General features: G+C 41.6%; 3 protein-coding genes and 1 pseudogene across 3 annotated transcripts; 1 reads left to right on the forward strand and 3 right to left on the reverse strand.

Moving 5' to 3' along the window:
* Positions 1–160: 160 nt before the first annotated feature.
* or95a1 (odorant receptor, family 95, subfamily A, member 1) lies at positions 161–2,198 on the reverse strand. Its single transcript, XM_040205127.2, has one exon. It carries the CDS (start codon positions 2,073–2,075, stop codon positions 1,107–1,109), a length of 969 nt encoding a protein of 322 aa, XP_040061061.2. The 5' UTR covers positions 2,076–2,198; the 3' UTR covers positions 161–1,106.
* A 3,613-nt stretch (positions 2,199–5,811) lies between these two features.
* Positions 5,812–8,368, forward strand: diabloa (diablo, IAP-binding mitochondrial protein a). Its single transcript, XM_040192141.2, has 6 exons — positions 5,812–6,603; positions 6,752–6,857; positions 6,969–7,094; positions 7,351–7,461; positions 7,605–7,701; positions 7,819–8,368. Exons 1-6 carry the CDS (start codon positions 6,467–6,469, stop codon positions 8,022–8,024), a joined length of 783 nt encoding a protein of 260 aa, XP_040048075.1. The 5' UTR covers positions 5,812–6,466; the 3' UTR covers positions 8,025–8,368.
* A 2,365-nt stretch (positions 8,369–10,733) lies between these two features.
* Positions 10,734–11,751, reverse strand: LOC120825473 (odorant receptor 131-2 pseudogene; annotated as a pseudogene).
* Positions 11,752–22,532: 10,781 nt separating this feature from the next.
* On the reverse strand, positions 22,533–23,465 carry LOC120829368 (odorant receptor 131-2-like). The gene is made up of 2 exons (XM_078089616.1): positions 23,212–23,465; positions 22,533–22,983 (listed from the first exon to the last, which is right to left on the reverse strand). The coding sequence occupies exons 1-2, from the start codon at positions 23,463–23,465 to the stop codon at positions 22,533–22,535; spliced, it is 705 nt and encodes a 234-aa protein (XP_077945742.1).
* Positions 23,466–24,920: the final 1,455 nt, after the last annotated feature.

Genomic DNA, 24,920 nt, shown 5'->3' on the forward strand with positions numbered 1-24,920 from the left:
TGCGTCTTAAAAGGTATTTTATGTTCGTTCGTTGATTTCCTAAAAAGCTTTAATACAAAACAAACGCTTTAATACCCCCCCCCCCCCACACCCACCCTCCTCCTACATCCAGAATACTAAAAATGAAAACGATCACTTTTTGGTGTTTTAATAGCTTTATATTTTCTAGTACATCTCTTCTCACTTATCTCACTTATACGTTAAGAATGAAAAACACATTCAAATTATCATGAATACCAACAGAATAACAGAATACTAACAGTAATTTTGGGGTCAAAAACAGGAAAAACACACATATATACATATATATATATATATATATGTCAATTATTTCTATACAGTGTTATTAAAATATATACATATAATGCAATGTTATGTAACAAAACAATCAAGTACATAAGGGGTCTAAAGGTAACCACACAACCTCTTATTCCTCATATCATTTTATAATTGACTTAGTGATAGGCCTGCACAAAAATATCATGAGAAAAAAGCAAACGAACATAAGACCCGCATTACAATTTTTGATCCGTTTCTGGTGTTCCTTCAGCAGTTTTTCACAACATATTAAACGTATGCGTTTACTAATCTGCAATTACAGAAGACTGGAGGCATAAGTTGCAACCCTGTCGAACATTCCTGCATGAGCGTGCGTATTGAAAAATGAGAGATGGAGTCCAGCAGCTTTCTGTGAGGCACCTTGAATTCATTCACTGAATTGAACTCTGACGATGCTGATGGCACATGCATAAGACCACTGCCTGATGTTGTTTTACAGCAATAGTAGACAGTAGTGATGGCGCTAAATTAACCTCCATGTAAAATGATTGAATGGCGCCCTGCATGCTGAATACATTTTAAAACGAGACACACTTTTCTTTGTTGAATAGCGATAACTGATATTGTTGACTGCAGCAAAATCAAATATATTGTTAATTGATCATTTTGTTGATAAATTCTAGACTTAATAACCATTTAGGCCTTTTTAAGGAGTCTGTCATCAGTGATTTTTACATGGCAAAGATGTGGTTAAACGTCACGTACATCTTTTGACCTGTTTGCAATAAGTTTGAGTTGTCTGTCAAAACTACTGTTAATCGTCCAGTTCAAGAAGCAGATAAGTTGTCCCGAAGCTTGCCTCTCTTGTCTGGTCTTACTTTGTTTGAGCAACAGAAAATTGTCTTCCTGATGCTGCCCCTGAAATTCTGATCTCTAAAGCCGTAGATTAGCGGGCTGAGAATGCGCGGCATGAGGATGAAACAGAAATAATTAAAAAAGGCTATGTCCTCTGGTAGCCAGTTGGCATTCAGCACGATGAGACTTTCAGTGATGGGGTGAGTGAAGGCCAGAATGCACAGCAGCAGCTGAAAGCCGTGCAGCAGCACGGTGTGCATGGCTTTGCTCACAGACACTTTGTCCTGTCTCAGCTTCCTCGCTTCCAGCAGGATTCTCACGTATGTAAAAAGGATGACAGCTGCCACGACGGCAAAAAAGAGAATATACACACTGATTTGGAACACAGCCTGGATTTGAGATGTGTTGATAACAGTACTTTTGCAAAGCACGGGGGTAGAGAGGACATCCACTCCGGCAGGATCACTCATGCCTATGGAGTAGATGACGATGGGGGAGATGCAGCTGATGAGCCACAGGGAAAGAATGATCACCCAGACACGGTCTGAGCGCCAGGCAGCCGGCCGGTGCAGCGGATAGAAAATGGCAACGTAGCACTCCAGAGACATGGTGGCCAGGATTAAAGGTGTGTTCTGGAAAGTGGCCGTGGAAAGGAATAGCAGAGGAACACAATAGATGAATGCAAATTTCACCCGGCCCATGGCCAAGAGGAAGAGCAGCACGGAAGACAAAAGCTGGAGAGTGTCATTGATCAACATAGAGGCGAACAGGATGTAACGTGGGGAGTCCAGGTACTGCCTCTGAGATGCAAAAATGTGCAGCATGACAACAATGCAGTAGAGGAAGACGCAGAAGAAGGGGATAACCGCACACACCTTGACGATCACAGACAGGCTTTTGTTGAAAGATGCATTGCCTGGAAATTCAGTGAGATTATGCATTTTTCAACTGGGCACTAAACCTGTTAAAGACAAATACGTTTAACGTCAGACAACATTTAAATAGAATCAAGCTGATCAAAGGTTGGCAGAACACAAATTGAAATTGATAACCTCTGGAAGACCTTTGATAAAAGAGCCGTCCACTCACCTAAGAATGTCCTCATCTGTCTGAAGAAAAGCTTTAGAGCGCTGTGCTTCTTATCATACAGCTTTAATGTACGACATCGTTGGGAGGTTCTGCCCCTTATCTCAAATGTTTGGCTCGATTCAATTCCTCCAGAGACACATTATTGACATGCTACCGTCATGGAGTACGGTGTTTCTCATTAACTCATGTTTCAGAAGGGAGACGGGATCCTGTGTAGTAGCAGTTAATCAAACAAGCTCACAATGCATGACATAAAATAAGCTACAAAGGGAAAGACACTTTTAATTACATTACATGTCATTTAGCTGACGCTTTTATCCAAAGCGACCTACAATAGGTGCATTTCAACCATAAGGATACAAACCCACAACTTGCTATAGATAAGAGCCATTATAAGTACAATCAAGTGCTACAATTTGTTAGTATTTTTAGTCGAGGTAGAGTCTGAAGAGGTGTATTTTTTGTTTGCCACAGAAGATGTGAAGGCTCTCTGCAGTCCTGATGTCATCAGAGAGCTCGTTCCACCATTTCGGAGCAAGGACAGCAAAGAGTCGTGATCTAGTCGAGTGTTTTGCTCTCAGTGAGGGAGGAACAAGCAGTTAAGCAGATGCAGAGCGGAGTGTGCGGGTTGGGATGTCCTGGATGTAGACTGGACCCGATCCATTCAGGTTAAAGACCAGTCCAGCTGCTGCATTCTGGATGAGCTGCAGAGGTCTATCTAATGATGCTACGTGTACTCCTATAAATTTGCACAGATCACTCTTGGAACATCTTCTTCAAGGTCATTCATTGCTGATGACTTTTTTTTTGCTGATAGGGAGCACTTTCACATAGCTGATCCTTTTGCAGCTGGATAAGGACCCTATCGTATTGATTGTCGTCACTGTGGTGATTTAGCTGTTTAGACACGTTCAGGGGACCTGGGTCAGTTGTTCCAGCTGTGTCTTGTACAAAGCAGTTTGTGAACTATTGAGCAAGCGAGCAAAGGGTTTTGGCAGCGTCCCTCATTTTAGTGAACTGGTGGACTGTGAGCTTCTAAGCTGCAAATATACTGTTGCAGTGAGTAAAGGGAAGTCATGACAACCTACAGACAGTCCTGGGCCTGGATCATGAGCTGTGAGTGGCGCTGAGATGCCCAGTTAATATTCATAGTGCTGTACTTAAAGTTCACTGTTGACTCTAAAGGAAGCACCTTAATGATATTTGAGACTGGTTAAAAGGCCTGTCCCTGCCTAATGCGAATCAAACTGTTAACAGTTGGAGCCATTGGAGGAAAGTAACTAAGCACATGTACTTCTATAGTAAGTACAAAAGTTATTATGAATTTACTTAGCAAATTGACATCATTAATATTAAATATCATTAAATTAAATGATTTTGCTGTCTTATTTTAGCAAAAAATAGCCCTACCGTTAAAAACAGCAGCATTAAAGTGCACATTCATGATTCAGTTATTATAATCTGTCACCCTGCATAATTAGTACTTTTACTTTAATACTGTAAGGTTATTTTTAATACCTTTGTATTACTCCAGTTACATTTTGAATGCAGGACTTTTAATTGTAACAGATTACATCACTTTTAAATTGACATATATATTGACAATCATTTTTTCAATCAGGCACAAAAATAAAAACAGACTTATTTCAAGCATAAAAACGTTGCTGTCTGACTCACAGTAAAAGTGTATCTTTTTGACACTAGTCTAGCGAGACAATGAAGACTCAGCTGTCAGCATCAAACGGGGGTTTGGTAGACCTGCTCAAAATACTACCAATACACTGTTAATATTTTGAACTCATAAATGTTCAGATCTATTGTGGACATAATCAACATAGGTTTCTTTATGGCTAATGACAGGTTCATGGTGTAAGTCAGGGTTAATGGACATTGCACTTGGCTGCTGATTTTACCTGGTTTAACATACGTTACCATAGAGACAGAGGCGGGGGTATAGGTTGTTGACATCCGATACAAAAGATCAATGCTTGTAACACTTTTGTGTTAAAAAATTAACCACGAATCCAATTCCACAAAATCCACATTCTACATTTTTGTCGGTACCAAGGTGTCAGGGTTTGTTTCTAGCGTTTGTGCGAGGCAGCTCTGACGTTTGTGAAGGTTTACAAAAAAATCTGGAGAGTTGCTGATCCCTGAATAAACATGGGATGCACTTCGATCTCTGATCTTTTTTGACAGTGTTCCAGTGTCACACAAATACACGGTACGTCAGTCACCACACAAGAGAAGTTGGCCGACCTGCAGGTACCGCATCAAAACGGTGTCAAAAAGAACATGATGGAACCCATAACGAGATGTTCATGTAGTGTAAACGGCATACAACGAGCTGCACCATAGGTGAGACATTGTCCAACATCTCAAGAGCGCACGTCTTGTTTCCCCTGCTTAGTAATTAATAGAATGGTTGATTATTAACTCAACGCAGTCTAATTGAGCAAACAAAATGTTTTGTTTGTTTGGTGACCTCGGGTGAGAGAAACTGTAGCGCGCTCTTTACGTAGATTCTGCATCAGTAATGGGGGCTGCAGGTGATTGGTCCAATATCTGTGTCCAAAACAACTTTGTTCCTCTGACCCCCAGCAGACTCCAGCCGAGCAGATAACTTGCGGGTTATCGGAACAGAATGGATGCTATTGACAAACTTTTGTCAGCAAGCTTTTTTAATTAAATTTCTCAGGCTGTGGAAGTGTAAAATGTACATCACTTCTGGCAGAGAAAAGAAAACTGGATAATGTGTAAGATAATGTTGCATTGGACTGAAGTAATTTGAGATAAAACAACAGGCCTCAAGGCAAGACGTTAAATAACTTCTGCAGTTTAATGAGTTTGCATGCCCCTTTGTCTACAAGTTTTAACTGACATGTTCAAAGTAATGCAAGTCTGGAACAACAACACATGGTGCCTACATTACCCACAATGCAACTCAAAAGCTCATTTGGAGATATCCGTCTGTTCTGCTTGTATCAGCTAATGACATTACAATCACGTCTTTCTTGCTCTAAAAAAACATGTTTTTTTGCTTTGCTTTTCAATCTTGTAGTCTCCAGACTCAACTAAGCATTACTTCGTAATTCCCACTGCTCCCCCTGAAGCCAGACATGGCTTTGCACTTCTTTTCCACTTCTTTTTTTCTAAAACAGAAACAGAAGAACAAGTTACTGCTGTTCCCCTTTAACCTTCTGAACCAGCAGCCGTAACAGCATTTCAATCTCTGGATTAATTAATAAAATGACTAGGAGGACAGCAGGCATGAAAGTCATGTATTTGAAGCACCTGAGGTAAATTAATTTATATATAACCAACCTGAAGGGCCGGTTGCATTAAGGAGCACTACAGTTGCATGAGATGAAGAATCTTTCTCAAAGAAGAATTATCATTCTCCTCGGATGCAGCTTTGGTCAGTTGTATTATTGTGAAAATGAAGAATATGATGGGAATTAAGAAACAGACAAACACTATTATTATAAAGCTTGTATCTTTTATAGTGGTGTGTGTGTGTGTGTGTGTGTGTGTGTGTGTGTGTGTGTGTGTGTGTGTGTGTGTGTGTGTGTGTGTGTGTGTGTTTAGGAAACCACAATAAGAGTAGATTTTAAAAGTAAAATACAACTTAATATAATGACAAATATGAACCAAGAGTAATATTGCAGCTCTCCTTTTAATGTGTTGGTTTATTTATGACATTGTTCATAGTTTATGACGTTAGAGGGTTGTTAAACCTGTTAAATCCATCAAGCATCTTTCTCATGAGCACACACACACACACACACACACACACACACACACACACACACACACACAAAATAAAGTGTGAGCAAGAGGGGGAGAGGGGGAGAGAGGGAGAGGGTGAGAGGAGGAGAGGGGTAGAGGGGGAGAGGGGGAGAGAGGGGGAGAGGGAGCGAGACCTGCACGTAATTCCTGTCCCTGTGCTGTTTTTCAGATAAAGCCAAGTACGCACATTTGTAAGAAGAGTCAACAGATCAATACCTTTTACGCAACGAATAGGTGCTGGGGCCGTACAAATACGGGCAGGACATCACAGTTGGTCATCGTCGAGCAGACTGAAAGATTGCAAGCATCCAAAAAAGAGTAGTTTTATGGTTTCACAGAGACAAGCCAGTTAGTAGGAATTGCGGAAAACAGTAAATCTAAAGTCAGCAACTCGTTTTACATAGATCATAGAAGACAGATTCTCCAAGTGCAGCAGACCTTAATATTCTGCAAAATGCAAGCGGTTAGTCAGTGTTCAGTGTGTGCCAGTCGTGCTGCCGGAGGACTACTGCGAAACCAGACAGACCTGTCGCTGCTGCGAAGCAACACGGCCGGGCTGAGGAGAGGAGCAGCCTGTATGCGTTTCATAAGGTATGAATCCTAACTTTGCCTTCACTCAGCCAATGCCTTTATATTTACCGGATTCAAACTACAAGATTTGCAACTCACGATACGGCCAAACTGTGAGCTGAAGTACTATTGATGGAGTCTAACGATATTCTGCACCATCTTTCATCAGCATGAAGCCCGGTGTTCAGAAGTTGGGGGAACGGATAGATTCCGAGCACATCAGCGTAGCGCCTTCGAGTGCTGGCCGCGGGCTTCACGCTACCCCTTTTGCACAGGTGAGTTACTCTCATATTAGAGACCAGTACGCTTCGGAACAAGTTTGTTCTTGTCCTTGGTGACATTGAATGCAATGACAGTCATCATACTGCATTTCCTTCTGTTTGTAGCAACTGGAAAACCTCTCTCATGACTCTCTGATCAGAAGAGCTGCCTCAGTGGTGACAGACAGTTCAAGTACTTTGCTCTCCCAGACCTCCCTGGCTCTAATAAATGCCCTGGCAGACTACTCAACGGTAGGTCTCCTTCATATGTGAAACCTTTTATTTTTAACTTACAATTGTCGATTTGAGGGTTTAATTAATCGCTCTGAAGAAAGAAATGATCTTACTACATTAAACAGACCTTTAGATCTTTACATCTAACTTCAGATACTGCTTTTATATTTCCACTGTTGATTTCCACATGTAAAAATTAAGACTTTTACTTTTATTTTTTCTGAATGAAGTCGTGCTGTCCTTGACCGTCTGTCCTGCCTCTGTTTGATAACAGGCTGTGCACACGCGCATTGCTGTCCAAAGACGGTATTTAGCCGCACTTGGAAAACTGACCCCAGCAGAGAAGGATTCGTTCTTGGAGGTGATCAATGGTCAGCGTGCAAAGGTTGGTTTGTGTGTCTGAAAACACATTTAAATGCACTCCAGCTTGAAATGTTTTCTGTTAAAATCTGAAAATGTTGAATCGGCTTTTATCTAAGAAAGACACATTGGTCATAATGCATTGGTCTCATCTCTTTCTCCTAACAGGCCAGTGACAGACTACATGAATGCAAACGCATCGAGGTAACCTGGATCAATGCTGTCGACTTGTGTAAAATGGCAGCCGAGGCAGCGCACTCCTCTGGTGAGTGAAACGGGATCTGCAGTGTCTCTCGGGTCTGAAGAAAAGAATAAATCAATCAAACCCCTCAAACCTTCTCTGCAATTCAACACGTGTGTTTGCACCTTTGTGTTTCTCCAGGTGCCGAGCAGGCGTCCATCACAGTGGAGACAAACATCCAGGTGGCCCAGTCACAGGTGGGGGAAGCTCGGAAACTGTCAGCGGATGCAGAAAAGAAGTTGGCAGAGACTAAAGTGGAAGAGATCCAAAGGATGGCAGAATACACTGCCTTTATAGAGAACGGCGAGGAGCACGAGGTGCATGAGGCGTATCTACGAGAGGACTAAGAATAAAAGACAGGCATATTGAAAAACAGCTAAAAAGTGCATGTTTATTTTCCTGATTCTCTTCTTTTTGCATTAATTACATTGAGTAATGTTGTATTAATCCTTATTTAAGACTATTTATTTGATTAATGAATACCAGCTATGAGCCATGATTGAGTAATGATAATAGACTCTACATAATAAATAATGTAATGTAAATAATGTATAGTGCAGGGCTTATCCAACAGCTCGTTCATTTTTTGTTTTGTTGTAACAAAGACATATTTTTATAAAGCTATTGTTTGCATCATTGTTTTTTTCTCTGATCATGTAATAGCAAAAAAATAAAATTATTTTTGAGTGAGCGTCCTTGTCTTTTGCCATTTCCTGTGAGCCTGGATTAATATGTTGTGTTGGTGATGATTGTGTGTGGCTTCATCACGGGCAGATTGCTATTGTACATAAAGCATTATCTACAACAAGCTGTGCAGAAACACAAAAATAAGTGATAAATGAGTAGCACCAAAATTAAATAAAAATGACTATTCAGCTTCAGATAAGGCCTTTTTATCTTCAGTATAACAATTAGTTTGTACTACTGTCAGATGTGTACAGATGAGCTCCACTAAATCTAACTCCCCCTCCTGCCCCAATTATTGGCAAGCAAGAAAATAGTGTGGAGCTTAAATGGTTTCTTGAAAAGTAAGGCAATAAGAATTACTCTTATAAAAATAAAGCCTTGAAAAATTGCCTACTTTTCCTGAATCTATGTTTAGCGAGTAATTATTTTAAATAAGCCAAAGACGGCATAGCTTTTTAGTGTGTGGACCAAGAAGGAAAAAATGAATAACTCCACGGAGCAAACATTTTTATATAAAAAGCTATGAGGCTGATGCTAAAAACAGATGAAAAGACGAGAAGATGAGTTGTCATTGCCCATCGCCTTTCCAGACATTACAAATTGGAAATCGTAATTAGTACATGTGCATATACAAAAATATCTGTTTTTAATCAGATTTTTTATTATTTATTATTCATGTCGTGCAATCTACCAAATCGTCCATTCCGTGTCAGAGCATTCTGGCAAATATTTCAATTCCAAATCAATGGTCCAATCCAATTTACAAAAGTCAAATGTTATCCATCGAGGTGAACTGCAGTGTTGTGAGTGAGGGCTGTGAAATAACACTTTGTAGGAATGAGTGCAAAACAAACATAGAGACCACAATTGTACCATTGCTCACAACAGTGCCGCCATTGCCACCTTCTGGTAACGTCCCTCTGTGACTTTAGACAAATCCAGTGGACAAATCAATCTTGTGGTTGAACACAAAGAAGCCACCATTACTGCAGTAGCATTGCAGTTTTCAACTTCTGTAAAACTACAGTGTATGTAAAGGATCATCTTATCTTATCTCATCTTATCTCATTTGACTTTCAACGAGAAAGAGAAATAATATCTATCCAACATTAATAGTCGGTCCCATATTGAAAAAGCCCGGAATTCTAATGAATGCGTACATAGTCTTGAGCGGACTAGCAAATCAAATAAACAAAGTTCAATTTAATAATCTTCTACAATAAATTTTAGAAAATTGAGTAATGTGCGCCTTCTAAAGGTATCATGCTCAACATGTCGATCAAAGATCTGCAAAAATTGCTTGTTGCCCCCCCCAGTGAAAATGCCACTGACCTCTCGTTTCGCCACTTTAACGTGGGTCCTTTAACTTGTTAAAGGAGGGACATCTGGCTATATTTTTAAGCCATATAGGCGGACATTACTATAGAGATAGACACTTACCTAATCTTGCTGAATACTTTATAATATATACCTGTATACATACGGCTGAAAATAAAATACATATGCCATAAAGCTTACCTTGATGGCAGACAGGGAGCTTTAAAAAGCTGCAACATGTATTGATCTTCAAAGTGCCTCGTTAATTAAAGTTGGACAGATTTCTCAAGTATGATGCTCACTGATTCTTTTAGATTCTATTGATAAATCTAAAAGATTGTACAATACACTCAAACAACGGTTGGATTGGGCTATTTATTGAAGACCACACATATGTTATATACTACTCATGAACATGTTTTGTTGTGAAAAGACCAAAAGAAGGTTGTGTGGATCACTATAATGCAGTGGTTCTTAAACTGTGGGGTGTGACCCCCTGGTGGGGCGTGGAGGTATTACATGTGGGGCGTGAGGGGCTGGGGAAAATGTCAATTTTTTAAAAATTATAATTTTATTTATTAATCCTACATGGGGAAATGATTTGCTGCATTTTTCCCATCCTTAGTAATTTAGGAGGAGAGTGCTGCTGTGAAGCACTGGGGCTTTTGTGTCTTGCTCAAGGACACTAAGACATGCAAATTATGGAGAGAACACGGATCGAACCGCACTGTTCAACATCACAGCCCTGTTTAGTTATGTCCACTTACTTCTTCTCTTTAACAGTTAAAGTCACAAAATGTCTTTGTTTCAATAAAAATTCAGCATGGACCATTTTGTTACATTTTTGTTTCCTCCAAAGTGGGGCCCGACAGGAAAAGTTTGAGAACCGCTGCTATAATGTATTGTAGGAAACTGGGATTGTCAGTGCAATATAGTGACACACACACACACACACACACACACTCATATATATATATATATATATATATATATATATATATATACATATACGCGGCAAGATACACTTATTTAACATTTTAGATTAGCAGGATAAAAATAAATAAATGTATTAATCAAGGTATATTTGATGACTGTTTCTTATACAAGCCACAGAGAGCGTAGTATTTTAGTGCATGAAAAAACATTTCATCCCTGAGGCCATACACAAGAGGACTTATACATCTTGGCGCAAGAATAAAAGTAATGTAATCAAAATACCTGACATTAATGAATAATATTAAATTAATCTGAAGTACAGCAGCCTCAATTAATGGACACCACAGCTGGATGAGACAGAGCGACAGCTGAAAAGCATGAAAAATTACTGTTTTGAGACCTTTCCTTGTTGACTTTTTATCCTCTCCAGATGCAGCTTTGGCTACTTTCATTATTTTAATATAACAGAATACAATAGCAATGAACATTATGAAGAAGTAAAACTGACTTACAGCTGACCGAAGATGACCCTGCCATTTGTAAAGGATGAACATTTCCACAGAACATACTCTGCCCTTGGAATAGAAGTTGTGGGACACTGATGCAAAAAAGATCGAGAGGACAACAATGCAGGGTATAGAGCTGATGCTGTGAATGATGAGGACGCAGTGCAGAGCTCTGCGAGTTGAGCACAGCTCTCCATGCCTCAGGGGCCTGCAAACGGCCACATAGCGCTCCAGGGTCATTGCTGTCAAAGTAACCGGTGTGACAAAAATGCACAGAGATGAAATAATGTATATGATAACACACAGCCACACTTGCATGGTAATCTTAATGTAACTTAAAATAAGCAGGATGTCAGTTATGATTAAAAATATAGAGTCAGACAGCAGGGTTGTAGCAAACAAGATGTACCGCATGACTGTGTAAAAGTCTCTCACAAAAAAAGTTCTTATTAGCCAAAAGTTGATGAAAAGAAAGACTGACACCAAAACCTGAACTATGACTACCCGATAGTTAAAATTGTTCGTTGGAGATTCAACACCAACCACTGAGTTATTGGCCGCCATATATTCTTCAGCTGTAGGCAGCTGTCCAAGGGTTTGAAACACTCTCACAATCGACCTCTTGTAGCTCTAAAGACAGAAAAAAATTAAGAATTCATTAACAAAAATACTATCATTGAAATCAAAGATATTTGTACAAACCGGACACACAGGTTTCCTCAGTCACAAAACCCAAATAACAACCTCACAACTTTACATTTCAGTCGATTATACACACCAGTATAATTATATAACACCAACAATAAATGTGACATACATAATAGCTTCAGGTTACCAAACCATCTCTTAATGGGACATGGAAGTGCACAGCTCCATAGAGGAAGGTCCTTTGCTGGGTTCGGTCCTGTCTTCTGGGAGAGGATTGTGTATTAAGACTTTATAGGAGCAGATATGTCGCAGAGGGAACACCAAATCAGACAATGTCGTCATCTTCTAATTGTTGTTAACAACACACCTCTGGCCTTTGTTACTTCAAATAATCCCTTTGTGTGTTGGATACACATCAGCTTTGTAGGATTAATAAACAAAGTTAAACTTAATAATCCTCTACAACAAATTTATAAAATCAAGTCCTTTGTGCCTTCTAAAAGTAATGTGCTCAATTTGTTTCAATCAAAGATCAATATATATATATATATATATATATATATATATAAAATCAACAAAAATTGCTTGTTGTTGGCTCCTCAGTGAAAATTCCTCTGACCTCTCCTACCGCCACTTCAACATGACTCAATAAGGCCCTAACATATGCTTCTCTTGTAAAACGAGGGACATCTATATTTTTAAGCTATATAGGCGGACATTACTATAGAGACACCTATATATATATATATATACCTGTATGGACGTAACCGTTAGAAAGCACTTTGTTTAATTATACAGTAAATCTTAGATTTTTGTGTCTGCATGCTTTGACTTCTATTTTTATTACTCTGTCATGGGTCAGCTTCATGTTCTCCCCATCCTGTGTGTTTGTGTCTTTTCCCCTGTGTGTGTGTCTGTCTGTGCTGCCTGTCCCCACCTACTATCCATCCTGCTCCGTCCCCACACAGCTGATCCACATTTCACAATTCACCCCTGTAGTATTTAGACCCGGGCTGTCCGCTTCTCCAGCACCAGATCGTTACACACCCACGCGTGCTAACTTAACGCTGTATCGTGGCTCGTAAGACACTGAGTATTCCTACTGTTCCAATCGTCTAACCCTGTTCCCTCTGTCCAGATCCCGCTGTCCTTGTTCTTTCCTGCCGTGCCGTCTGCCTCCGTCCCTCCGGTGTCCTCACCCAGCTGTCCCCTTCCCTAGAAATCTGTATTCATTAAACCACTTCTACGCATTATCACTCCTGGTTGAATCTCTGTGTGCTGGGTCGAATACCCACCCCTTAACATACTCATTTTTGAGTGGTTGATAGACTATTGTAGATGCGGTTTAATTTATCTATGTTTTATCAAGTGAGTGTCTAATGGTGCATCTCAGGGTCGACTGGTGCGTCCCGGAATTGACGCCATGTGCACCACTCTGCCCCTTTAAAGAGCCTTGTGTGATACGGGGGAAGGCAGCAGTTGGAGCAGCACGGAGTGGAGGTGGACAGGAGGACTTTGACCAAAGAAATTGGGACCAGTGGTTTTAAAAAGCTTTTAGAAATCTGTCCGCCATCTGGATTTTGAACATATTGGTAAGCAAATTGTCCTCGTGGCGTAATTACCATCTTAGCTTTGTCTGTGCTAGCCCAATCTGGTGTCCTTTTTAATTTGTCTTTTTAAATAGAGGTGAATCTCTTTTACTGGGATTTTACAGTTTTGTTTTTAAATTGAGTTTGACTGTTTTTAACTGTAGTTTGTGATTCAGATTGTCCTTAGTTTGTCTTTAGTTTGTGACAGAAGATGTGAAGGCTCTCTGTGGTCCTGATCTCATCAGACCACAATGAATGAATGAATGAGTACTCATTCCACCATTTCGGAGTCAGGGCAGCAAAGGGTGGTGATCTTGTAGAGTGTTTTGCTCTCAGTGAGGGAGAAACAAGCAGTTTGGCAGATGCGGAGTGTGCGGGTCGGGATGTAGGGTTTGACCATGTCCGGGATGTAGACTGGACCCGATCCATTCACAGCATGGTACGTGAGTACTAATGTTTTGAACTGGATGTGGGCAGCCACAGGTAGCCAGTAAAGAAAGCGAAGGAGCGAAGGTTAAAGACCAGTTGAGCTGCTGCATTCTGGATGAGCTGCAAAGGTCGAATGGCGGTGGCAAGGAGACCTGAGAGTTACAAAGGTCAAGGCAGCAGATGACAAGAGCCTGAATCAGTACCTGCGCCACCTTCTGAGTTAGAAGGGACCTATTCCCCTGATGTTGTAGAGCGTGTATCTACATGATCGCATCAAGTGTCAGACCGAGGTTCCTGGCAGTCCAAGTGGGCGTTTACACAGAGTTGCCAAACAGTCACGTCCTGGGTAGGAGAACCTTTTCCTGGAAAGAGAAGTAGTTCAGTCTTGTCGGGGTTGATTTTCAGATGGTGAGCGGACATCCACTGAGAGATGTCAGTCAGAGACCCGTGCTGCCACCTGAGTGTCTGAGTGAGGGAAGGAGAGAATTAGTGGGTTGTCGTCGGCATAGCTGTGGTAGGAGAAGCCATGCGAGTGAATGGCCAAGTCAAGAGAGTTAGTGTAGAGAGAGAAGAGGGGGGGACCCAGGACGGAACCCGGAAGAGGATGAGAAGGTTCAGACACAGATCCTCTCCAGTTTACCCGGTAGGTGTGGCCGTCACGGTAGGATGAGAGAAGGGAGAGAGCAGAGCCTGAGACAGTAAGAAAGTATCAGAAAGTTCCTGAAGGGAGGAGAGAAGGACCTGGTGGTTTACTGTGTGAAATGCAGCAGAAAGGTCCTGAAGGATGAGGACAGACTCTAGCAGGGTGGAGTTACACTGAGACACAATGTTAATTTTGGCAGCTATTTTTGATTTAGTCTTAGTCTTTAGACAAAAAATGCATATTAGTTTTAGTCACATTCAGTCATTTTAATCCTTCTTAGTTTTAGTCTAGTTTTCGTCGACGAAAACTCGACTAAAATGTAATTAGTTTTAGGCTAGTTTTAATCACATTTAATAGCCATATTAAACTCATTTTCTTCCCCCAGGGACCCCCTTTGTTGTGTCTACAACTGCATAATAGTCTAGCTTGCAGTACTTGGTTGTCCATTAGATATCCCTCCTAGGACAGGTCTATAGCAGGGGTCGGCAAACTTTTTGACTCGCGGGCCACAATGGGTTGTAAAATTTGACAGAGGAGCCGGGCCAAGAACAAATGGTTGAGGTGTGTGAGCTAATATAAATGACATGTGAAAAATCATTACATGAAAGGATTTGGATTTAAACAAATAGCAAAGCATTTATTTGCAAGGCAATTTAACAAAGTGGCAAAGGTGTAACAACTTCATGAGGACCAGGGATCTAAATGCAACACTTTGTTGTCTTTGTCTGTTTACTTGCCATGCTTTTGACATGGCCACCAGAAACTTAATGGTCCTTTATTGTTTCCACTGTGAAATTGCTTGTCCCAACAAAAGAGACCCCTTAACGTCCTACAATCGTTGCAGTACATTATTTTCTTGGCTTCAAAACCTCCAATGAGTTTATTGTGTTAGACTTGTTTGTGACGGACCGTCTCATCCACCGAGGAAACGCTGCCTGCCGTCGCCAGAGAACCGAGCAGAAAGGTCCGCATGGATTTCTGCTGGCCGACAGTCTGTTAAACGGGTCTTCATGTTTCTCTGAAGCAGCGCGCTAACAGTCAGCTAAACCGAGACCGCTGAGCTAAACTGAGGAAGCGCACATTCAAACTCGCCGAAGCGTAAAATAGTCGTCGCGGTCCGTAGTCGGTGCACAAGAACCACCGGTGCGAGCGAGCGTTCTGGGTTCGTGGATGACGTCATCATGACGCGTTAATATCCGCCGTACTTTGCCTGTCTGTTGTCTGTCAGCTGCATGAAGAATAATAGCAACAAGAAGGAAGTCTGCACCGTGGTATAACCCTCAAACACGGAACCTAAAGCAAACTGTGCGGAAACTTGAACGATTATGGCGTTCCACCAAATCAGAAGGATCTAGGCTAATTTGGCAAGACAGCCTTAAAACGTATAAGAAGGCTCTCCGTAACGCAAGAGCATCTTATTACTCATCATTAATAGAGAAAAATAAAAACAACTCCAGGTTTCTCTTCAGCAATGTAGCCCGACTGACAGAGATTCACAGCTCTGTCGAGCCGTGTATTCCTTTGGACCTCACTAGTAACGACTTCATGAACTTCTTCAATGATAAGATTCTGACTATCAAAGAGAAAATTGATGGTCTCCTGCCTTCAACCAGTGCCGACCTGTCCTCCGATGTAGGAACCTTGGATGCAGCAGTGGGCCCTGATGCCTGTTTGGATGCCTTCTCTTCCATCAACCTTGATCAACTGACTTCTTTATTTTCAAAGTCTAAATCTTCTACTTGTCTCTTGGATCCGATTCCGACCAAGCTGCTTAAGGAAGTTTTTCCTTTAGTTAGCACATCCTTATTAGATATTATGAATCTGTCTTTGTTGACAGGACATGTACCTGTCAGGATCCGGGTCTCTCTCTCTCTCTCCCCCTCTGCCATATACATTCACTGACACACTCATTTGCCCATTAGTCTCACCTCTACACACACACCCACTTCTCACATAGCCTTCCCATCCACCTGCCGCTCATTTCAATCAGTGGCCGCGCCGTTTGCTGTTACACCTGTTTCTCGTCATGTCTAATCACCCTGTCTATATCTTGCATGTGTTCCCTTTGTGTCTTGTCGGATTATTCTTGTGAGCCAACCCTTCCCCTGTCCAGCAGCCTCAAGACCTTCTCTGTTTGCGCACAGCCAAGTCTTGCTCGTCCGGCCTCCAGCGTCGTGCCTCAGGGGCTGCATCCTGCGGGCTCCTGTCGAGCTTCGTTCTCCACGGAGGAGATTCCCCTGTCCCGAGGATTATCTTTCGTTTTGCCTTTTGCCTAGCTGGTCTCCTAGAGAATACATTTTTGTTCTATGTTTTGCCATCGAGCTCGGCTCGCTGTTTCTGTTGAACATTAAAACCCTTATTTTGTGACCTCCCTCTGCGCGTGGATCTTTGCCGCCCGTACCGTGACCGAACGTGACAGTACCACAGTCCTTCAAGGTAGCTGTAATTAAACCTCTTCTTAAGAAACCTACTCTTGCTCCAGAGGTGTTGGCTGACTACAGACCTATCTCTAATCTTCCCATCTTCTCTAAGATCCTTGAGAAATCCGTCGCAAATCAATTATGTGACTTTCTACAAAACAATGCTTTGTTCGAGGATTTCCAGTCAGGATTTCGAGTGCATCACAGTACAGAAACAGCACTGGTGAAAATTACGAATGATCTTCTACTTGCATCGGACCAAGGACTCATCTCTTTTCTTGTCTTGCTGGACCTCAGTGCCGCATTTGATACCATAGACCATTGTATCCTGTTGCAGAGACTAGAACATTTAATTGGTATCAAAGGAACTGCACTCAGCTGGTTTAAATCCTACTTATCGGACCGATCCCAGTTTGTGCTTGTAAACGGTGAATCCTCAAAGACCACCAATGTTGGTCACGGAGTCCCACAAGGTTCTGTACTTTGACCGATTTTATTTACCCTCTATATGCTTCCTTTGGGCGATCTTCTCAGGAAACACCGCATAAACTTCCACTGTTATTCAGACGATACTCAACTGTATCTGTCGATCAAGCCAGAAGAGACGGACCAGCTAGTTAGACTTCAAGAATGTCTTGGAGACATCAAAACTTGGATGACCGGCAACTTCCTGATGCTAAACTCAGAAAAAACGGAAGTTATCCTGATAGGCCCAGAGCGCCTTCGAAGCCAGCTGTCACGTGATACAGTTTTTATGGATGGAATTGCTCTGGTACCCAGCAGCACCGTCAGGAATCTGGGAGTTCTCTTCGACCAGGATATGACCTTCAACTCGCATATAAAGAAGACTTCAAGGACTGCCTATTTTCATCTACGTAACATATAAAAAATCAGGAACTTCCTGTCTCAAAGTGATGCAGAAAAATTAGTTCATGCGTTTGTCACTTCCAGACTGGACTACTGTAATTCTTTGTTATCAGGCTGCTCTTGTAAATCTCTTAAGCCTCTCCAGTTGATTCAGAATGCTGCAGCACATGTATTAACGACAACTAAGAAAAGGGATCATATCACTCCTGTATTAACTTCTCTGCACTGGCTCCCTGTTAAATCAAGAATAGATTTTAAGGTACTTCTCCTCACCTACAAGGCACTTGCTGGTGAGGCACCGTTGTATCTGTGACGACTCAAAGAGACTGTGAAGATTAACTTCCTGTTTTTATTTTTGTAACCACTGCACTTCCTGTATCTAGTTTCCCCCCACAGCTGAGTTTAGTTTGCGATCACCTCCACCTGTATTTAAGCCTCAGTCCCCCACTTGTCTGTGTCAGGTTATCTTTTGTCCTTCCTAGAGGTACATGTTTGTTGTTAAATTCCCAGTGCTGTTTTTTGTAATCTTGTTTCTACTTCGTTGCCAGGCTCTCTTCCTTTTTGTTTTTACAAGAGTGTGTGGATTCCGCCTTTGCCTGTGCACCCTTTGTTTTGCATTAGTTTACTCTCCTAGTAAAAGATTCCAAACCTTGAAAGAATTTTCTGTTGCCTTATTGCTCTGCACCTGAGTCGAAGTCCTGACCCCTCACAGTATCTTCAAGAGCTTGTAACACCTTATTGCCCTACAAGGCAACTGCGCTCCATAGATGCTGGGTTACTTGTTGTTCCTAAGGTTTTAAAAAGTAGGCTGGGGGCCGGAACCTTCAGTTATCAAGCTCCTCTTTTGTGGAACCAGGTTCCACTTTCAGTCCGGGGGGCAGATTCGGTCAGCTCTTTTAAAGTAAAACTTAAAACTTTCCTCTTTGATTCTGCCTATAGTTAGGGCTGGCTCAGGTTAGCCCGGACCAGCCCTTAGTTAAGCTGCTATAGGCTTAGAATGCTGGGGGAATTCTTAGGACACACCGAGCTCCTCTCTCACGCTCTCTTTCTACCATAATTCAAGTTTTATTAATGCATATGACTAATTCAGCTTCTTTCCGGAAGTTTTTTTTGTGCTTTCTCCCCTATCAGGTCTCCGTAGATCGTGGTTCCTTCGGGACCCTGGTCCTGACACCTACCGTGGCCATGCTGACGCCTGCTGCTGCCATCATCATCATTATTTTAGATATTAATCATATTACTGTACTCGTAAACCAACATTACCCTCTCCTAAAGTCTCTGTGCTCTCCCTCCCCACAGGCTTCTGTGGATGGTGGTTCTATCTGATGGTGGTTGCCCCTGCAGTGGTTCTGCTGTGCGCCTGGCTTACTACTCACAATTACTTGAATCATTTCTGTCATAGGAATTGCATGTATTATATGCTGTTCATTCTGTACACATGGCATCCATTGTAGTCTGTCCATCCCGGGAGTGGGATCCCTCCTCTGACGTTCTCCCTAAGGTTTCTTCCCTCTTTTCCCTCTTGTAAGGGTTTTTTCATTTTTCGGGGAGCTTTTCCTGTGCCGATGGTGGGTTTCAGGGCAGAGGATGTTGTATGTGTACAGACTGTAAAGCCCTCTGAGGCAAATTTGTAATTTGCGATTATGGGCTATTCAAAATAAAATGAATTGAATTGAATGTGAATTTAGGGGGAAAAGATATTGTGACTTCGTCAACCACCAACATGTTCGTCTCGTTAACGAAAGTTAGAATAGATTTAGTCATAGTTTTTATTTTTTAAGATAGTTTTCGTCACGTCTTAGTCTCGTCTTAGTCATGGAAAAAAGGTTTGTTAACGAAAAAATTTCGTCATAGTTTTTGTCGACGACATTAACACTGCTGAGACAGCGAGGAGAGGAGTAGAATAGCCTGCCTTTTGGTGACTTACGGTGGAAATAGGAGGAGGGTTGGTTAAAGATAGCACGTTCAAGAGTTTTGGACAAAAAGGGAAGAAGAGAGACCGGCCTGTAGTTGTTTTATTCGGATCGGTTAAAGGTGTTTTTTTTCTGGAGTGGGTTAACTCTTGCCTTCTTCAGAGTGGGAAAACAGCCAGATAACAATAGTTAATGAGACAGGTGAGGAAAGGAAGACGATCAGGAGCGAAAGATTGTAGAATATGGGACGGAACAGGGTCAAGAGGGCAGGTGGTTGGACGGGCAGAGATTAGGGGGGGTGAAAGAGAGAAGCGAGGGCGATGGAGGTAAAGTCGGTGGGACACAAGTAATAGGAGGTGGGTTTGCGAAAGAGGAGCGTATGTCAGCTATTTGTTTGGTAAAATAGTTGACAAAGTCTCCTGGAAGAATGATGGGTGGAGGAGGACTGGGGCGTTCAAGTGGGTTGGAAAAGAGTTTTTTGGGGTTAGAAAAAGAAGACTCATTCTAGATTGGGAGAAGGAGCTTTTGGCAGCATAGATAGAAGCAGAAAGATGAGAGAAGTGGAGTTAGTTATGTTAGGGGTAAAGCAGTTTCTGGTAAAGATGTAGTCAAGGTGATTTACGGCTTTCTGAGTAGGAGGAGAGGGATTGAGTGAGAGTGCAAGAGAAGAAAGTATGAGTAAAAGGTTAGATGACTTCTCTCTCTGGATGTTAAAGTCTCCCAGGAGGATGAGTGGAGGGCCATTTTAAAGTAAGTTGGACAGGAGGATGTCCAATTCTTCCAAGAAATGACTCTGGCGGATGCTAGAACACCAATATTTAATTGTGCCAGGTGAGTAATTGTTACAGCATGGAATTCGAAAAACAGAGGTGTGGAAGATGAAAGAGGGTAAAGAGAAAAGCTCCAGTTGGGTGAAATTAGTAAATCTGTGCCACCACCCCTGCCAGTGCGTCTGGGTCTGTGTGCTACTCATCTTCGTGCAACGACTCTTCGCAAACGCTTCACCCAACCTCTAGTTAAATACACCCTTGTCAGTGGAAGAAGGCTACGGCTGCGCTGACCAGACCCCTCGTCCGTAGGAAACAAAAGGTTGATTTTCCTTAATAGAAACTCCTCAAAGTGCAAAACAACAACCACTTTGCCATCCGAATCAGTGAATATTCAGTCTGCAATTTTGAAAAAATAAGATTTTCAATGATTCAAGTCAACTTTGCTTCAGAAGAGAAAGCTCTGTCATTTGCTTGCATGGCTTCTCCTACCACAGCTATGCCGATGACACCCAACCAATTCTCTCCTTCTCTCACTCGGACACTCAGGCGGCAGCACGGCTCTCTGCCTGTCTGACTGACATCTCTCAGTGGATGTCCACTCACCATTTGAAAATCAACCCTGACAAGACTGAACTACTCTTTCCTGGAAAAGGTTCTCCAACCCAGGACGTGACTGTTTGGCAACTCCGTGTTAACGCCCACTTTGACACCCAGGAACCTCGGTGTGACACTTGACACTCTCCCTGACTCCCAACATCACAGCGACAACACAATCCTGTAGATACACGCTCTACAACATCAGGAGTATACGTCCCCTTTTCACTCAAAAGGCGGCGCAGGTACTGATTCAGGCTCTTCAGGTCATCCCCCGCCTGGACAACTGTAACTCTCTCCTGGCAGGTCTCTCCGCTACCGCCATTCGACCCCTGCAGCTCATCCAGAATGCAGCAGCCTGACTGCTTTTTAACCTTCTGAAATTCTCCCCCACTATTCTGCCCTTCCGATTTTTTCACTGGCTACCGGTGGCTGCCCGCATCTAGTTCAAAACATTGGTACTCACGTACCATGCTGTGAATGGATCGGGTCCAGTCTACATCCAGGAAACGGCTTGTTCCTCCCTCACTCAGAGCAAAGCACTCAACAAGATCACAACTCTTTGCTGTCCTGACTCTGAAATGGTGGAACGAGCTCTCTGATGACACCAGGACCGCAGAGAGCCTTCACATCTTCCGCCGCAAACTAAAGACACACCTCTTCACTCTACCTTGACTGAAAGACTAACAAATTGTAGCACTTAAATTGTACTTTTAATGGCTCTTATCTATAAGTTGTAAATTGGCTTATTTGATGAAACTGCACTTTTTTGTTTCTTGCTCTTCTCAGTTTGTATCTCTATGGTTGAATGCACTTATTGTAAGTCACTTTGGACAAAAGCATCGGCTAAATGACATGTAATGTGATGTAAACAGCAAAATAGAGTTAGAAAAGGTCAAACTTAGCAAAGCTAGGAGGGAACGCTAGCAGTCAATTCAATCAAATCCAGCAGGATCTAAGAAGTCGTTGTGGTGCAGGGGTTAGAGAAGGTGTGCTGGGAAGCACAAGGCTGGTGGTTCGATTCCAAGCTGCCCCATGTTCCATGTCGAAGTGTCCCTGAGCAAGACACCGAATCCCTAATTGCTCCCCGGGCAAAATGTGAAAAAGCCATGGGTTTAAAGTGTAATGTAAGTCGCTTTGGATAAAAGCGTCTGCTAAATGACATGTCAAATCACTAAAAGCAGCAAGAGCTTAAGCAAACTAGCAATCAAATTAACTTAAAACAGCAGAATAAACAGAAAATTTAACATACTAGCTTGATTTGAAGTAAAGATACTTAGTGATACTCTGGATACTCTGATACTCTGGATACTCTGGATGCCTGAAGGCCCAGTAGTAGAGATGCACAATGTTATGTTGTGAATGAACCAAAAATAAGGTTGTGTGGGTCACTATAATGTATTGTAAGAAACTCGGATTATTAGTGTACTATGACCACGCTTATATTTTATGTACATACATATTATTGTATTATGAAGAAAGATACACTTATTTAACATGGTATGTTAGCAGGGTAACAATAATTAAATTTATTAATCAAGGTACATTTGTTGACTGTTTATTGTAGAAGCCACAGAGAGCATAGTATTTTAGTGCCTGAAAAAACATTTCATCCCTGAGGCCATACACAAGAGGACTTATACATCTTGGAGCGAGAATAAAAGCAATGTAATCAAAATACCTGACATTAATGTATAATATGAAATTAATCTGAAGTACAGCAGTCTCTATGAATGGACACCACAGCTGGAAGAGACAGAGCGACAGCTGAAAAGCATGAAGAATTACTGTTTTGAGACCTTTCCCTGTTGACTTTTTATCCTCTCCTGATGCAGCTTTGGCTACTTTCATTATTTTAATATAACAGAATACAATAGCAATGAACATTATGAAGAAGTAAAATTGACTCATAGCTGACCGAAGATGACCCTGCCATTTGTGAAAGATGAACATTTCCACAGCACATTCTCTGACCTGGGAATAGAAGCTGTGGGACGCTGATGCAAAGAAGGTGGAGAGAAGAACAAAGCTGGGTATAGCGCTGATGCTGTGAATGATGAGGACGCAGTGCAGAGCTCTGCGAGTTGAGCACAGCTCTCCATGCCTCAGGGGCCTGCAAACGGCCACATAGCGCTCCAGGGTCATTGCTGTCAAAGTAACCGGTGTGACAAAAGTGTACAGCGATGAAACAATGAATATGATAACACACAGCCACATTTGCATGGTAATCTTAATGTAACTGAAAATAAGCAGGATGTCAGTTATGATTAAAAATAAAGAGTCAGACAGGAGGGTTGTAGCAAACAAGATGTACCGCATGGTTGTGTAGAAGTCTCTCACAAAAAAAGTTCTTATTAGCAAAAAGTTGATGAAAAGAAAGACTGACACCAAAACCTGTACTACAACTAACCGATAGTTAATCTTGTACGTTGGAGATTCAACACCAACCACTGAGTTATTGGCCGCCATATATTCTTCAGTTAAAGCCAGCTGTCCAAGGGTTTGAGACAATGTCACAATCGACCTACTACAGCTCTAAAGACAGAAAAAAATTAAGAATTCATTAGCAAAAAAACTTTCATTGAAATCTAAGATGTTACAGATGTTTCCTCAGACACAAAATCCAAATTACAACCTCACAATTTCACATTTCAGTCGATTATACACACCAGTATAATTATATAACACCAACAATAAATGTGACATACATAATAGCTTCACGTTACCAAACCATCTCTTAATGGGACATGGAAGTGCACAGCTCCATAGAGGAAGGTCCTTTGCTGGGTTCGGTCCTGTCTTCTGGGAGAGGATTGTGTATCAAGACTTTATAGGAGCAGATATGACGCAGAGTGAACACCAAATCAGACAATGTCGTCATCTTCTAATTGTTGTTAACAACACACCTCTGGCCTTTGTTACTTCAACTAATCCCTTGGTTTGTTGGATACACATCAGCTTTGTAGGATTAATAAACTAAATAAAAAAATTAATAAATTAAAGTCATTTGTGCCTTCTAAAAGTAATGTGCTCAACTATTGCAATCAAAGATCTATAAGGTCAAACATAAAATCAACAAAAATTGCTTGTTGTTGGCCCCCCAGTGAAAATTCCTCTGACCTCTCCTACCGCCACTTCAACATGACTTAATAAGGCCCTAACATATGCTTCTCTTGTAAAAGGAGGGACATCTGGCTGTATTTTCAAGCTATAGAGGCGGACATTACTATAGACATAGACACATACCGAATCTTGCTGAATACTTTATAATATACACATGTATACTGTGGATGTAACCGTTAGACAGCACTTCGTTTTAATTTAATTTAAGTTTAATTTTTTTCACTTTAATTAAACAAAAAAACCTGGGTTTAATAACCGTTAGACAGCACTTAGTTTAAATTATACAGTAATTTTTTGATGTTTGTGTCTGCATGCTTTGACTTCTATTTTTATTTTTCATTTTTATTGCTTGCATGTTAGGATTATTTGTGTGTGGTGGTTGATGTATTATTGCAGATGCGGTTTTATTTATCTATGTTTTATCAAGTGAGTGTCTAATGGTGCATCTCAGGGTCAACAAGTTCGCCCCGGAATTGACAGCATGTGCACCACTCCCCACTACCCCTTTAAAGAGCTTGGTGTAATACGGGGGAAGGCGGCATTTGGAGCAGCACGCAGTGGAGGTGGACAGGAGGACTTTGACCAAAGAAATAGCGACCAGTGGTTTTAAAGAGATTTTAGAAATCTGTCCGCCATCTTGATTTTGAATGTATTTGTAAGCAAATTGTCCTCGTGGCGTAATTACCACCTTAGCTTTGTCCGTGCTAGCCCAATCTGGTTTCCTTTTTAATTTGTCTTTTTAAATAGAGTTGAATCTCTTTTACTGGGCTTTTACGGTGTTGATTTGATATTGAGTTTGAC

The sequence above is a fragment of the Gasterosteus aculeatus genome, chromosome 1 (assembly GCF_964276395.1).
Source record: "Gasterosteus aculeatus chromosome 1, fGasAcu3.hap1.1, whole genome shotgun sequence".
NCBI classification, from domain to species: domain Eukaryota; kingdom Metazoa; phylum Chordata; class Actinopteri; order Perciformes; family Gasterosteidae; genus Gasterosteus; species Gasterosteus aculeatus.

Excerpts from the sequence above, each read along its gene's own strand:
- or95a1 (XM_040205127.2), bottom strand. The coding sequence starts at position 2,075 with ATGCATAATCTCACTGAATTTCCAGGCAATGCATCTTTCAACAAAAGC.
- diabloa (XM_040192141.2), top strand. The coding sequence starts at position 6,467 with ATGCAAGCGGTTAGTCAGTGTTCAGTGTGTGCCAGTCGTGCTGCCGGA. Across the intron at positions 7,095-7,350 it reads CCCTGGCAGACTACTCAACG|GCTGTGCACACGCGCATTGC; the intron begins GTAGGTCTCCTT and ends GTTTGATAACAG. Across the intron at positions 7,462-7,604 it reads TCAATGGTCAGCGTGCAAAG|GCCAGTGACAGACTACATGA; the intron begins GTTGGTTTGTGT and ends TTCTCCTAACAG.
- LOC120829368 (XM_078089616.1), bottom strand. The coding sequence starts at position 23,465 with ATGGCGGCCAATAACTCAGTGGTTGGTGTTGAATCTCCAACGTACAAG. Across the intron at positions 22,984-23,211 it reads ATTAAGATTACCATGCAAAT|CTTCTATTCCCAGGTCAGAG; the intron begins GTGGCTGTGTGT and ends AGCGTCCCACAG.